At 37.2% G+C, this 15,165-nt stretch overlaps 1 protein-coding gene across 1 annotated transcript in view; it reads right to left on the minus strand.

Annotated features, from left to right (window-relative positions):
• Nucleotides 1-15,165, minus strand: part of LOC306866713 (WW domain-containing oxidoreductase) — a 246,661-nt gene that overhangs the window by 156,019 nt on the left and 75,477 nt on the right. The window contains exon 8 of the mRNA XM_079411998.1: nucleotides 13,126-13,390. Coding sequence (XP_079268124.1) covers nucleotides 13,126-13,390 — 265 coding nt within the window. The remainder of the gene's footprint in view (nucleotides 1-13,125; nucleotides 13,391-15,165) is intronic.

Here is a 15,165-nt window from a genome sequence, read left to right on the forward strand (position 1 = left end):
AGTACTGACTATTTTACAGCATTAGTTGAGAGATTTGTTTTTTCCTTGAGAAAATTTGCCATAAATTTGAAAATGTAAAGTACCTGATATATATCCAAAATAATCGATATTGAATCGGATCGAATCGCATTGGTAATTGAATCACAAGCTTGTGAATGAGAATCGAATCGTGAAATTTGTGTCAGCCCTAGTACAAGCTGGTATACACGCTGACCTTGCAATATTCCTGTTCACATGTACATTTGCTTGTCTTGCATGCAGAAATCTGACAGGAAGTGGCCCTTTCCTCAACCATGAATCTGCCTTCGTTCCCTTGGTCAAACACATTAGTGTATCTTAGCTCAAAGCTTAAATCAGTCCAACAAAAACACCCTCCAAGCTGAAATGCTCAGTTCTGCTCTCGGGGGTGCAGAGATGTTTCCAAGCAGGCAGAGAGGAAGAGCTGGTCATTACCGATGTGAGACACATGGATGTGCAGATGTATGGAGCTGATACCTTTCCTGATCATCCCTAACCTCCTCCTCCTGCTTCATAAGCCCGCTTCTCCTCCAGAGAGCTGCTCACATGTTTTGAAAATAATTAGCAGTGGGAGAGTTATTGAGTGAGTGGCTGTGTTTAAGTGAAACTGATGAAATGGAGGTGTGTGTACAAGTATGCTCCCATGGGGCCAAAGGTTAATCCCTATTGATTCAGCTGCAGTCTGCATACAGCACCGCTGGGAGACAGCCGCCTCTGTTGGCAATCACCTAACACAAATACATGATAAATCTTACTGTCTGCGCGGCCAGTGATCAGCGCAGGCAAAGCACTGCCGCTACAGACAGAGACTCCGGTAAACAGGCATCAGACTTGCAGAAGCAAAAGGCTACCCGTCAACTCCATCTGATTCAGTCCAGGCTAAAGACCTGTCAGCATTAACTAGCATGTGTGAGAATGTGACATAAGGTGTGGGAGTGTGCATGTGTGGTCTCCATCCGAAACTAACACTTGCTGAGCGCCAAAAGCAAGCAAAATTGGCTTTGATGATCAAACAAAACGGTGCTGGCCAGTTTGTTAGTGACTTTTAAGGAATTTAAAGTAGTAGTAACAACAACATTATGACACATTTTTGTTTGTTTATTTATTTGTTTGTGTTTTTGTTTTATTTCCTTATTTTTAGTTTTTGTTGCTTCAGGTTTTGTTTTTTCACATTGCTTTTTGTTATGCATTGTTGTGCCGTCTTTGTGTTTTGTAATTTTATGACCTACTTTTTTTTGTTTTGTCTCCTGTTTTGTTGTTGTTTTGTGTTTTGCTGTGTTTTTAGTTGCATTTTTGTATTATGACCTATGCTTTCTTTTGTTTAATTTGATTCTTTTCTTTGTGTTTTGTTTTTCCTGTTTTTTTTATGTGCTTGTTTTAGCTGGTTTGCTCTGTTGTTGTTTGCATTTTGTAATTATTTATTACATGTTTTCTTTTGTTTCTTTTTTTGTTTAATTTAATTATTTTTTGTTTGTTTGTTTTGCTTTCTTTTTAGTTTACTTTAGTTTTGTGTGCGTGTTTTTAGCTGGTTTGTTCTTTGTTGTATTTAGTAATTATATGTGACTTGTGTTTGTTTTGTTTCTCTGTTTTGTTTAGTTTTTTTATTATTTATTTGAATATTTATGTATTTGTTGCTTGTTTTGCTTTGCTTTTTAGTTTAGTTTAGTGTGTGTATGTGTGTGATAGAGAAAGAGAGCGAGAGAGAGAGAGCATGTCTCAGTGTCTAGTTCTGTTTTGTTTTATTGCTGTAAATCAATGCAAATCACTCATTTTTAATGCATTGTATTGCTCACCCAGTCAAATATAACAAGCCTCATAAGGCTGTGTTCAAAAACCTAACTTTATATACAAGTTATAATAATAGCGATGCTTGACTTGCCAACAAAAGCAGTTTTGTTGATAATAAAAGTGTTTAAATTTATTTCTTTAATTTTCACAATGTATCAGTCATTGGCAGATAACTGAAAGTACTGATTCAGTACTGAGTTCATCTAAACACGTCATCATCTGACTGGCTCTGATCTGGCCGATGGGTGATCAATGTCAATGTCAAAGAAACAGGAACATCAATCTTCTGTAATATCATCAGCCTTATTTTGTCGAATAATTTCTAATTAACAATTACTCTCCCTTGTTATGAGGTGAACACAATCATGGATATTTAATAACTAGTGTCGAATAAAGTGGAGGGGGTCGCCAAAGGTCGCAGATTCTCATTACGTCTGGAAAGAGTTCAGATGATCATTACAAACTCAATTAAGTGGTTACTTATTCACACAGAGACAAACAAATGAGAGTAACCCAATAACACACAAAAGCCAATTAGAAAAATATTAATAGCAGCTTTGATAAAGCCATCTATAGACTATTAGATAGTCAATGTGAAAAATACACAACTGGATTTGAGATGAAACGGCTCAGAATTTCATTTCAGGCCCAACGGTGTCTCTTTGGGACGGTTGGAGAAACATAATGTAATAATGTTTGCCAAATCAATAATAATTCTTCGTTTTTCCCTCTTAATCTTTTCACCTCTCTACTTTTTTCCCCTCAATATCATTCTGTCTCCCCTTTCTCTTCGTTTTATTTTCCGTTCTCCATTCACTACCCTCTTTCTCCGTTTTAACTCTCATTCGCTCCCTCTCTAATCCGATCATGCAGGGAATAAGTGTATGCACCATGAACACATTTAATTTTCCCAGTTGGTTTTCAGCAGGCCTAGAGGTGTGCTTTAATAAGGATCAATGGCACTTTATCTAGGACAGGACCCACTTCACAGCATGCAAATTAAACACCAACACTTACAGAAGAAAGGGGGAAAAAAAGGAAAAGAAATGGATTTAATTAAAAAAATGTAGAACCACAGGCTCTGGGAATTCAATTAAAGGATTTATGCAAAGGTTGGCTAGCTTTTGGTGTTGCAGTTACTGTTTGTGTAATGAGCTTTTCATATTAAAAATCAATAGGTAATCTAGGGTGGAAGATCAACTCCTTACGTACATTTTTGAAATCAATTTGAAAAATAGTCCATCAGCCACATGTCACAAAAACAGGCCTCTATCAGGGTAGATATGGATCTGGAAGCCTGATTTTAGGGGAAGCAGTTGGGAATTCTGGGAAAAGGGGTGTTTTGAGCGGTAGGCTTTGCAAAGATGCCAGGTTTGAGAACCAAATAGGGTTGTGCAATATTTTTGACATGAACATTGCTTTAATACTACTCCTTTTTATATAATTTCCTGCAATCTCTTAATTATACTTTGAATAAAACTGGCAAGGCCAAAAACACTGTAACCACATGATGCAGCCCATAGTGAACCATCCCTGGCCAAAGCAAGTAAGAGGCCCCTGAAGAATTAATCGAAGCGACAGAATCCTCTCAAACATCATCAATGCACGTCATTGGAAGTCATCGTCTCATTCCTCTAGCATTCATGTGCTAAATCTGATGGTCTTCAGATGAACACGGAATTAGCTCCGCGAACTCAGATGGATGGGCCGCCGTGTGACTTTGACTGGGGGTCAAACATGACATGACAGCTCCCGGGCTCGCCCGAACGCTGCCTGCCTCTGATTGGTCCTTTATCGATTCCGACACCTTCCTGGCCACATCGGCTGATCAAGCAATAAACTATTTGCTCGGTTTCCAACTGCACAATGAGTCGCTCACTCCAAAGTGCTGCAAGCGTATGTACGTGTGTGTGGATGCCTCTACACCCACACTTTATTTTAATGAAATGGTATGTCTTGGTAGACTATAATCCTGGTAATAGGATTGAGTTGAGACACACGTCAACACAAGCAAATGGGATTGTACGCTTTTAGGTCTCAGATTGTCTTGCAGGCTCATAATAGGTAATGCAGGGGGAGTTGAGAGAGATGGAGAGAGAATGGAGTAACATCAAGCCAACATATCGCTCAATTAGATTAAAGATTAAAGTCTATTTAAGGTCTGATGTTCAGTTCTAACCAGAGAGTTATGCAGGACGAGGCGTTGTGCTGTTTACATGCATAGTTCACACAGTTGTCTGCTCTGAACCTACTGTTCCCACATTGGATCCAATTTACAGAGCATTCCTATGTGGTGTAATGTCTGATGGGCCGTTTGTTGGGGCTCATCTGGACCTGTGGACCTGGGTCCGCTTGAAAACTGGGGTCTGAGGTACAGTTCATGTGCACCACAGAACAGTTCAAAGCAATCCGGCAGAAGTTAAGCACTACTGATATGATAGACCTGATACACCTGTCAGCTGTTCTTTAGAAACAAGGGGACAAAATCATGAAAAGAGACCGGAGAGTCCCAAAGAGGTGGAATAGACGCTTGTTTGGACAAAGTAAAGCAAGGTGAAAACTGTCGGAAAACGCTCATTAGTAGAGACTCCAAAACCTGAAATGGGTTTATCAGACAAAGGAGATATGCAAAATGTTCAGTGTTGGGGCGGCTCTAGGAACACGGTTGAGAACCACTGATCTAAAAGTATTTCCAAACCCTGTTTTTTGTCAACTTTTGGTAAGTTTCTGGAGATTTACCAGATTTTTTTTGCCCAATTTGCAACCCTTAAGGAGGCATACTAAATGTGTGGTTCTGGAGGTTTGAAAAACTCTGATCTAGAACAATGCTTTTCTAAACCCTGTTCCTGGAGGCATCCCAACTCCACATATTTCCAAGCTCTTCTTCATCAAAAACACCTGGATCAGCTCATCAGTTCAGTAGATGCTCCAAAACTAGGGATGCAACGAATGTTTGGCAACCGAAATTGTTCGGCCAAAAATAAGCGACCACATAATTTGTACCGAACAATGACGTGATCAAATAGAGGTGCGCACTAATACAGCAAACACGTCTGCAGTGTGTAAGTATTTAAAACTAGGGCTGGGTATCGATTCAGATGTCCCGATTCGATTTCGATTAGCAAGCTCTCAATTCGATTCTCAATTTTTTGATTACATTCAGTGAATATAGTTTTAATACAAAAGTTATTGATATTTCTAAAAAATGAACAGTAAGCATCAGTTTACAAATGATGAATTAATAAAAAGAAATTAAGAACCACAGACCTGTATTTTAAACCTATTATTTTTTTGTATAGGGTCCTTTCTTAAACAATAATAGGGACCTATAAAATGTTCTTAATTTTCCTGGTAATCAGATGAAGGCATAAAACATGACATTTAATTTATCCTAATCAAATGAAAATTAAACCCTTTTATTTTTTGGCAAACAAAGTACTGCACAGCACATTTGTACACCGACGTGTTGCGGCTAACTCGCCTTCATCAGGGTGTCAATTTACAAACACAGAGTTCATTTAAGCAATCAGTTCATCACACGACAGTCACCGGAACAGGTATCGAAGTAACAATGAGAGAATTACTTATCGTAGTCATAATCAATAAATTCAAATCAATTCAAAACACTGGAACAAATATTGAAGTGAAGAGAAAAAAAAACAATATATATAAATCTCAAAGTAATATAAAAATCTATCATAATTAAAGAAAACTAAGAAATCAATTACAAAAAAGGAGAAAAATCCAATTCTCCATTTAAACCTGGAAATTGTGTTGCTTTCAAAGTGTAAATCCAGAAAGACTCTCTCTGTTGTAAACGTTTTATCCCATCTCCTCTTCTTATTGACCTCGGAATATGTTCTATACCCACTATTTTCAATGTACTGGGGTTACCATGATTTTTATCTCTATAATGTAAGGCCATGAGATATTGAAGATTACAGCATTCTTATGTTCTGCTAATCTCAGTTTTCCCCATCCCTATATAAAAGCAACCACATGGACACTCCAGCCTATACACAACAAATGAAGTATTGCAATTAATAAATGAATTTACCTTAAACTTACGCCCTGATGTTACATCAATAAATATATTTGTCTTAACCATATTCTCACAATGATTGCAACTACCTCATCTGTAATTTCCCACATTTGAATTTAACCAGGTGATTGGTCTTATAGCGGAAAGATGACTTCTCACCAGCTTATCTTTAATAGTTGGAGCTCTTTTAAACACAATGGAAGGAGATTCTGGTAAAACTTCCCTAAGGTGAGGATCACTCATCAAGATTTCCCAATAAGTTTTTACAATTTTCATTTTATTTTCCTCTGTACTGTATTGTGTAACAAAATAAACAGAATTTTCTGAATGACTTGATTTTTGTCTCTGTACCAATAACTCATCTCTACTTATGTTTTTAACTTTATTGTATGTATTCTCAATCACACTATTTTTTAATATAGTCATCTCTTGGGCCTTTATGTCAAAATCCTCTTCCTTATCACAAATTATTTTTAACCTCTGAAATTGTCCGAAAGGAATGTTATTAGTTAACCATGAAAGATGAAAACTGTCTGCTCTTAGAATAGTATTCCTGTCAATTTCCAACACAATTTCCAGTGTTTTGAATTGATTTGAATTTGATTATGCCCAGTGTTTCATTTTGTTCGGCTTCAGCCAAGAATTTTCATTTCGGTGCATCCCTATCCAAAACCTGTATTAGATGTGTCCGATAAAGGAGACTAGGGTTTCAAAGCGATGGAAAATTACCAGAAATTTGTCAGAAACTTTTGGTAAGTTCCTGGAAATTTACCTGATTTTTTAGACCTCCAGGACAGGTCTAAAAAATCTGATCTTGAACAATGTTTCCAACCCTGTTCCTGGAAGCACCCCAACAACACGTATTTCCAAACTCTTCCTAATCGAACACACCTGGATCAACTCATCAGCTCAGAAGATGCTCCAAGACCTGAATTAAATGTGTCTGATAAAGGAGACTAGGGTTGCAAAGGGATGGAACATTTCTGGTCATTTTTCCAGAAACCTTCTAGAATTTTGGGAAAATTTCCAGGATTTTTTTGGAAACTTTTTGAAAAGTTGGGACATTTTCAGAAAGTTTTAGTCAATTCCTGGAAATTTACCAGATATTTTTCCCCCACCCATTTGCAACCCTCAAGGAGACATAACAAAATGTGTGGTTCTGAAAAATCTCTGATCTAGAACAGTGTTTCCAAACCCTGTTTCCAGAGGCAGCCCAACTCTTGCTAATCAAACACAACTGGATCAACTCATTAGCTCTTTAGTAGAGACTCTAAGATCTGAAATGGGTGGGTCAGATAAGCAAGACTGTTTACTTTTAGGGTGCCTCAAATTACAGTGTTGGAAAACACTGATCAGAAAAATCCTTAAAAAAAGAACAGGGATATTGTCAGATATCTCCACAGGGCGAAAGTGGCTATAGTGTCCATTAGATTTTATATACTAGTGGATGGTTCCAGGCCGAACGCTCCGGACCGCACAGCAGCCTGTAGCAGAAAACATTCCGACAGGCTGAGTGAACCGGTTCTCTTCTCAACCTGCAGGCTCTAATCACCAATTATGAGCCCATTAGGGCTGCTGGCAGCTCATTGTGTCCCGCCGCAGTGGAAGGGGCTCTGGGTGTAGACCTCTGCCCCACTTCGCTCCGCTCCACTGAGCGCCTGTCAGCCACGGTTGTGCCGCTGCCATGATAGGACCCATGTAGAGGCAGATAACAACACCTGACCTTACAACTGGTTACCGGGGGACACTCGCCATGCCGACAGGGCTCATCGCAGCACGACAGGGGTGGGATAAATCTGAGCCGCTCGGGGTGATGAGACTTCATTAAAGAAGAGCGAGAGAGAATGGTTAATGCCTCTGTAGTGTACTAATAGAAGCAGAGCCCTCGTTAGCCGAGCATGAGGAAAGATCCATCAACAGCATATCCTCCTTTCGTTCAGCTTACAAGGGGACCGAGAGAGAGAGATTTAGACTCCCATAAGGAAGCACTGGCAGCAGTCTCGCAGCAGGCTGGCTAAATTATCTCACAGGCGAGAGGTGAGACACTTGCCAATGCACAGAGGAACTTGTTAAAGTCCCCCTTTTAGAGCAAACCTTCGGCTAATGTGCGACTATTGGGCCATGGTCAAAAGTTCAGCCCCTGCATATGTAAAAAGGTAGCGGAGCGCCTGAGGCAGAATCCTGGGGGAAATAATAGCGATAAACTGCTGAAAATGCGCCGGACTGGATCCCAATGAAGCGATTGTGAAGAGGGCGGGCAAGACGAGGTGCTGATTGGACGGGTGTGATTGTCCCAGCAGCTTCATATCCCAAAGCATCAAGCAGCTATTAGATGCCACAATACCCAGCCGTCTAAGAAATGTCAAACCAAACATGCTAAAACAGCTGTTTGACTACACAAATGAAAGGTTACAGAGGCTTCGGGGACGTACAGTACTTCACATAAAACCACATAGGAAGTATCAAAAATGCCCTTTTTTTGACATTGAGCAAAAATATCTAACGCACACAAAGCTTCACAGATCTAATAAAAAACAACATTTCTTGGAAAAGTAACCACATTTGTTTACGAAAATGAGTTTTTGGGAAATTTTGGGATTTGGATTTCTGAGCAAGTAACGTCAATTGCAGTGTTTTGTTGTCATTGTATTAAATTCAACACATTCTACTACAGTACAGTATGAGTTAATATCACTGTAGGGTGCCTTTTGGTGTCCTGTACATAAATAACTCTTTATTTATCTTTTAAAATTTGCCATGATAACTTAACATAAAAAAATGACTATGAAAGGGTGTGTTATATTAGGCTGTTTTTATATTCATAACAAAAGCATTACTTGGCTCTTTAGATACATTTTCTAGATTTTTTTTTTTTTGTTTTGTGTAAGAGCATGCGTGTTATTTTGCTTTGTCCCATGCACTGCTCATTAAATTTGAATGAGAGTAGAATACAGTCAAATAATAAAAAAAATAAAAAAATAATAATTTGTTCTATATTAATATTTTGTTAATTTTTTGTTAAACTCAATTTGAGTGTATTGATCAGTTGGTAATAAAAACAAAAAAATAATTTTGTCGCGCTGCAGACACCGTTACTTTGGAAATGTAATAGGTTACAGATCACCCTATTTAAAATGTAATAAGTAGTGTAACTATTTCAATTACTTTATTAAATTAATGTAACTGATTACTTTGATTACTTTTCTAAATTTCTACTGGATGTTTTCAAACTGTTAATATTTTACAACTGTTAATCATCAACACTGATTACGGTCAGGCTTTCAAAATCATTCATTATCTGAATTAAAATTCTAATAATTTAATTTGAAAAGCACGACCACCGCAAAATCTGACTTTAGCACCTCTTTTTACTTTGAGCTCATTCTGAGGTTAAATACAGATTTAAAATCATAAGATAGTTTAATTAAATCTTTGCATAGTTATGCAGGAAAAAACTCTTGCATCCAACAATGCTTTGGGGGGGGGGGGGGGCATATACATGAACCCAAATAGGAAATAAAACAGTTATCAAATATGCGTATGTCTTATTCTGTGTCCTAAACTTCTGAAGCATTGGTGTCTCGCATTTTAAAGAAGTCAGAATATTCAGATGTAACATTTTCTTAAGTAACTGTAATTTAATTACACATTTTCTCAGTAACTGTAACAAATTAGTTACATTTATTTTGTAATTAAATTGCATAACAAACAAGACAGATCAGTACCATAATCTGCTCAGCACAAGAGACCAATTGACTATTATAAGGAGAAAATGACTTCCATCGAAGCTAAACACATCTGGAGATCAGCATGGGCCTAATGTACAACTGCAGGCCACGAAGAGAGCAAGAGAGATGCATGGCAGAACATATCTGATGTAGAGATTATAGATGAAAACAGTCGTGCGAGTTAAAGTCAGATATCAGTCCTGCCTCTTTCCCAGTGAATTTTTATCAACTCAGCAAAACTGAAAAAGATCTACAAATTACAAGATGACATGATGATATTCGGTTTTATGAATTACACTGCAACATCCTCTGCACTTTAAAATGGCATCTGCCATCTTATTGTTATTTAGTTTTAATCTCAATGAATTAAATCATGATAATAAATTATTTATTATTGAGATGTTTGATGCATCTATGCATCAAACTGCAAGGAAACACTAAACTAAATGGAAATGTCCCACTCAGATGCAATACAACAGCAAAATAAGAGGTTTTATTCTAGATTTGCGCAGTTATAAATCACCTACAGCTTCTTGGAGAAGACAAAGGTGTTTTACTGAGCTTGGGTGTAATATCGTTCCAGGCTCTTCCTGTCAACATTATGCAGAGCTTTGCAACCTTGAACAATTTCCCAGCATCCCATATGAGACTGCAAGCAATTAAAACGATACCATCTTCATAGCCTCATAACCAATAAATAAAATAACAGCACTGTTTCGTGTTAAGTTCACTAATATTTGAGGGGTTTCACAAAAGGGATAGAGAGGCACATTAACACCCGAGTAAGACCTGGGGTTTTCCTATCTTAAGTGTCATATGTTTTCAATTTATGGAGAAAATAATTACAATATTGATTAATATTACTACTACTTGTCACGTGCTCGAGTCGAGGAGTCGAGGAGATCACAGGGAAACATGTATCATGGGGGTTAGACGAACAATACCGGACCTAAGACACGGGGAAACACAAGGCTTAAGAACACTGGGAAATCAAACGAGGAAGAACTGAAACAGGTGAGGAGTAAACGAACACAGATGGAGACTAATGAACTAATGATGACATCAAACGAGGACAGGAACAGGAAGACCAAATAAGAGCATGAGGAAACAAGAGGGAGGAAAAACACAGGACACAGGGACACAAGTCTGACACTACTACTACTAATAATAGCAGCTTAGGATAATATATAATATAAATAATACAATTATGCAAAATATATTTTAGAATATATGCCCAATAAAAGAAAGAACCTACATTTCAGTGCTGGTTATACTCTGTATAATTGTGTATGTGACAAATAAAAAAATATATATATATAAATATAAATAAATAAATAAATATATATATATATATATATATATATATATATATATATAAGATATCTAGATCTATTGTAAAAATTACTATAACAGAAATAATAAACTATACAGATCAAGAAATAATAATAAACTAAAAATGTAATATAATAATAATAATAATAATAATAATAACTTAATTTATCACAGTGAATTTCATTCCTATTTTTTTCTTATTTATTTATTTCATTTCATTTAATATTTCATTTCTATACACTTGTAAAAATGTAACCATAGAGTGAAATGTATTAAAAAAATCAGGAATGATATTACTGGAAAATGTGCTATCTGAATCATAACTCATGGTCTTACAAGCACTGCATTTTCTTCAGGAAACGAGAAATGTCTAACATGTTGGTTCGTCTTTAAATGCTCGAAACTATGAAGTGTTAAACAAGGTCTCATCAACAGACAACAGACGAAAAAAAAATCTCTCGAATGAACAAATCACAGTTCAGAAACAGCAGCAGACTTCCCATGCGGTGAAAAGCCTTGATCCACACCGACGTCCATCAAACATGACTGACAGCTGGCGAAATGAGCAGTTTTGAGTTACGACTGGGCCACGTGCATAAACTTCTGACATATTCATACCCATCTCTTTAATACATAATCAGCTCGGCTGAAATACTCAACAATACATCAAAACCTGCCTTCAGAGTTTTCAACCAAAATTAAAACAAAGAATACATCAAATGCATTGTGTGGCCTAAAGCATATCAGAAGCGGAAGGAAATGCTTCAGGTGCGAGACAGGCAGATACTTTATGATTTATGAGGATGTTGAATTTTATAGTTTGTCTCTGTAAGTGCATGTGACTCACCTCTTCGGGCTAAAACGGGAGAGTGTTGCCTACAGGAAGAGCTGCCCGCCTGATTTATGCGGCACTAGAGTATATGAGCAGCGCTACGGCAGCGTGACACACACACGCACACACACACACGCGCTAACTACAGGCGATCCTTGCTAAAGAACCCAAAAATATGCTAGTGAAACTTTCTTGGACTACAAAAATTCAAGTACCAACCACTGTACCTGAAAAAAGTCACTTGAAATGAGGAAAACAGTCATATAGGCGAAAGACGTTCTTCACTCTAGCAAGCTGGTTCCCAATGAGAAGGCCATTGCAAAAGGCACCATAGTTACACTTTAAGATATATTTGGCCAAATTGTAAGGCAGCGTCACATGTATTCATCCAGAAAGGAAATACCAGAACATTGTGACAAGCTCAGTGGAAAGAAATTAAATTGAGAGAATTATAATGAATATATTCAATTTATAAATATATGCAATAATTACAGATGTGCAATATATATCGGTACCATATCGGTTATCGGCCAATATTAGATTTATTTATTTAAAAGTACAAAAAACTCCATAACCTTCACCATTGATAAATAACCCCAAAATTGACAGAGATTTTTCATACTGTACTGTAAAATGTAACTTTTAAAACAACTGGATTTTTATTATTTTTTATTTGTTTGTTTGTTATTTTAAGTTCAGTTTTTAATCTATTTAGACAAAATAGTATATCATTTTAAAAGCCATTTATTGGCTATTGGCCATAGTATTAAAAATAAATAAATAAATAAACAAGTTTATTGGTATAAGGCAAAATTTTAATCTTGGTGCATCCCTAATAATAATATATTTAATGCAATACCAGAAAATGTCATCAAAAACACTTAAATTAAAAATGTTTAATTAGAAATGTTCTATTACACCCAGCATATTTTTATGCTTCTTAGGGGCTATTCATAAAAGAACAAATTTTTGCGTTCTACTGCGCTGCTTTACCATTGTTTTTGATGTAAACATGCTCTAGACAAATGCCTTGCGTCTTGCACACGTCGTTCAAAAAATGCAAATAAAGTTTTTGCGATTCCACTGCACTGAATCTCATGCTTTTAAATTCAAAAACTGCATTGTGTAAACAACAATTCAGTTTGTTGTGTTAGCTTAGCATTAGCATAGAAACATACTAACATCAAACTCCACTCAAAATAGCTGTATATCAAGTCAACCGTATGATTCACATGAAGACAGTTAACTGTGTGACGTGTTGTTGATATGAACGCAAGTTCAAAATCGGTTGCCATTTCAGTTATGATGCTAAAGTAGCTGCTTAAAAACAAAACTCGTGAACATACTCAACTTCGTCGCACTGAATCAAGTGGAAGAGCTCTTACCATAGACTTGGTGAAGGGTCGTGCGAAGGTGAAGAGGAGGGTCATGAGCCACCAGCTGCGGTGGATGGAGGTGTACATTATGTTCCCAGGATGCAGTGCGTTACAGGTGACGCCGTGGGGCGACATGCGGCGGTGCAGCTCGTTGGAGAAGAGGATGTTGCAGAGCTTGGCACGGTTGTAGGCCAGCATTGACCAGTACTCCTTCTGCGGAGGTGAAAGCAGGTTCAGCTCCACCTTCCCACACGAGTCCACCAGATCTGTGAACCTTCACAAACAATGAGCAATTCGTATTAAAATCAAAAATTAAGACACACTTAAAGATATTTTGAGAAATGTCTCTTTTTGACATTTGTTTGATTCGTGTTTTAATTTTGTCTTGTGTTTTGTTTTGTTTTTTAAAATTTACGGTTTTCTGTGATTTTTGTGGGGTTTTTTTGTGTTGGTGTTTTGTATTGTGTTATTTTTTTGTTTTGTTTGGTTCGTATTTATGTTTTGCGTTGTTTTTTATTTTTTTTTGTTTTATGTTTTGTTTTGTGTTGGTGTTTTTTTCTGTTTTTTTGTTTTTTTTATTTTGTTGTTGTGTTGTTTTTTTTGTTTTGTATTGTATTTTTATTTATTTATGTTGTTGTTTTTTGTTATTTTATTTTATATTTATTTATTGATTTTTGTTTTATTTTGTGTTGGCTTTCACGTTTTGTTTTCTATTGGAGTTGTGTTTTGCTCTGTTTTGTGTTTGTTTTGTAGTTGTTTTTATGTTTTGTTTTGATTGGTGCCGTTTTGCTTTTTTTTGCTTGTGTTTTTTTCTGTAGGCATCTTGTTTGGTTTTGTATGTGTGTTTTTTTTTGTTTAGTTTAGTTTATTTATTTTATTTTGTGTCTTGTTTGGAATCTAGTTTTGTGTCTTTGTTTTTGGTTTCCAACACTCTTTAAAGGGGTCATATGATGCTGAGGTGAGACCCTTGAGCAAGGCACCAAACCCCCAACTGCTCCCCGGGCGCCACAGCATTGGCTGCCCACTGCTCCGGGTGTATGTTCACTACTGTGTGTACACTTGGATGGGTTAAATGCAGAGCACAAATTCTGAGTATGGGTCACCATACTTGGCCACACACCACTTCCCTTTCCCCCCATTTTAAAGATCATTATTTTGTGTATTTGGTGTAACAGAATATGTTGACATGCTTAATGTAAAAAAAATATATATATTTTTCAAATACTGTACATTATTGTAGGTCCTCTATGCCCCGCCTCTCTCAAACACGTCTTTTTTTACAAACACAGTCACAGTCTGCTCTGATTGGCCAGCTGACCCAGTGCATTGTGATTGGCCGAACACCAGAGGCATGTGTCGGAAATGTAACGCCCCTTACCATAATCGTGAGCTTCAGCTTTCAAGTTAGCTTTGTCAGTTCAAGCTCGAGAGGGGAACAGAGTTGCTTGACAGACAGTGATGATGCTCCTATGTATTTGCAGTACACAAGCCGCGATTATGATTTCTGATGGGCTGTACACTCCGCTGTGATGTGACCCTGTTCCACTCACACACACACACGACGCGTTATGCACAAAACGCATTTGAACAGTCAATAGCAGATACTTGAACTAATAACAAAACATGCTTACAGTCGCTGATTCAGAAACTCCAGATTGTCATAGCAAAGTTAGAATTTACCCTTTTTTTTTTTTTTTTGAAATAGCCTTTGTGCAGCCAGCCTTGTACTCTACTAGGTTCACGAAACTGTCTTCCATAAAATGCGTTGCACAAATTCGAACATTTGGGTTGTGCTGTTGTGTTGTAAACAAATCTTAACCAATGATTCCTAATTGCATCTACTTTGGGAAGGCCAAATAAAGTGCTTTTGCTTTCACATAAAAACACACAGCGTCTCCCTGTCATGGCTGCATCAACACTACTGCGGTTACTGAAACCACGCCGCCTTTCTTTGCGTGAACATTTGGGCGGCATTATGCAAATATTTCAACATCGTGACATAGACATGTGGGGGGTGTTTTAATGGGGTGTTTTAGGGGGGCGTGGACA

Source organism: Barbus barbus, assembly GCF_936440315.1.
Source record: "Barbus barbus genome assembly, chromosome: 48".
NCBI lineage: Eukaryota > Metazoa > Chordata > Actinopteri > Cypriniformes > Cyprinidae > Barbus > Barbus barbus.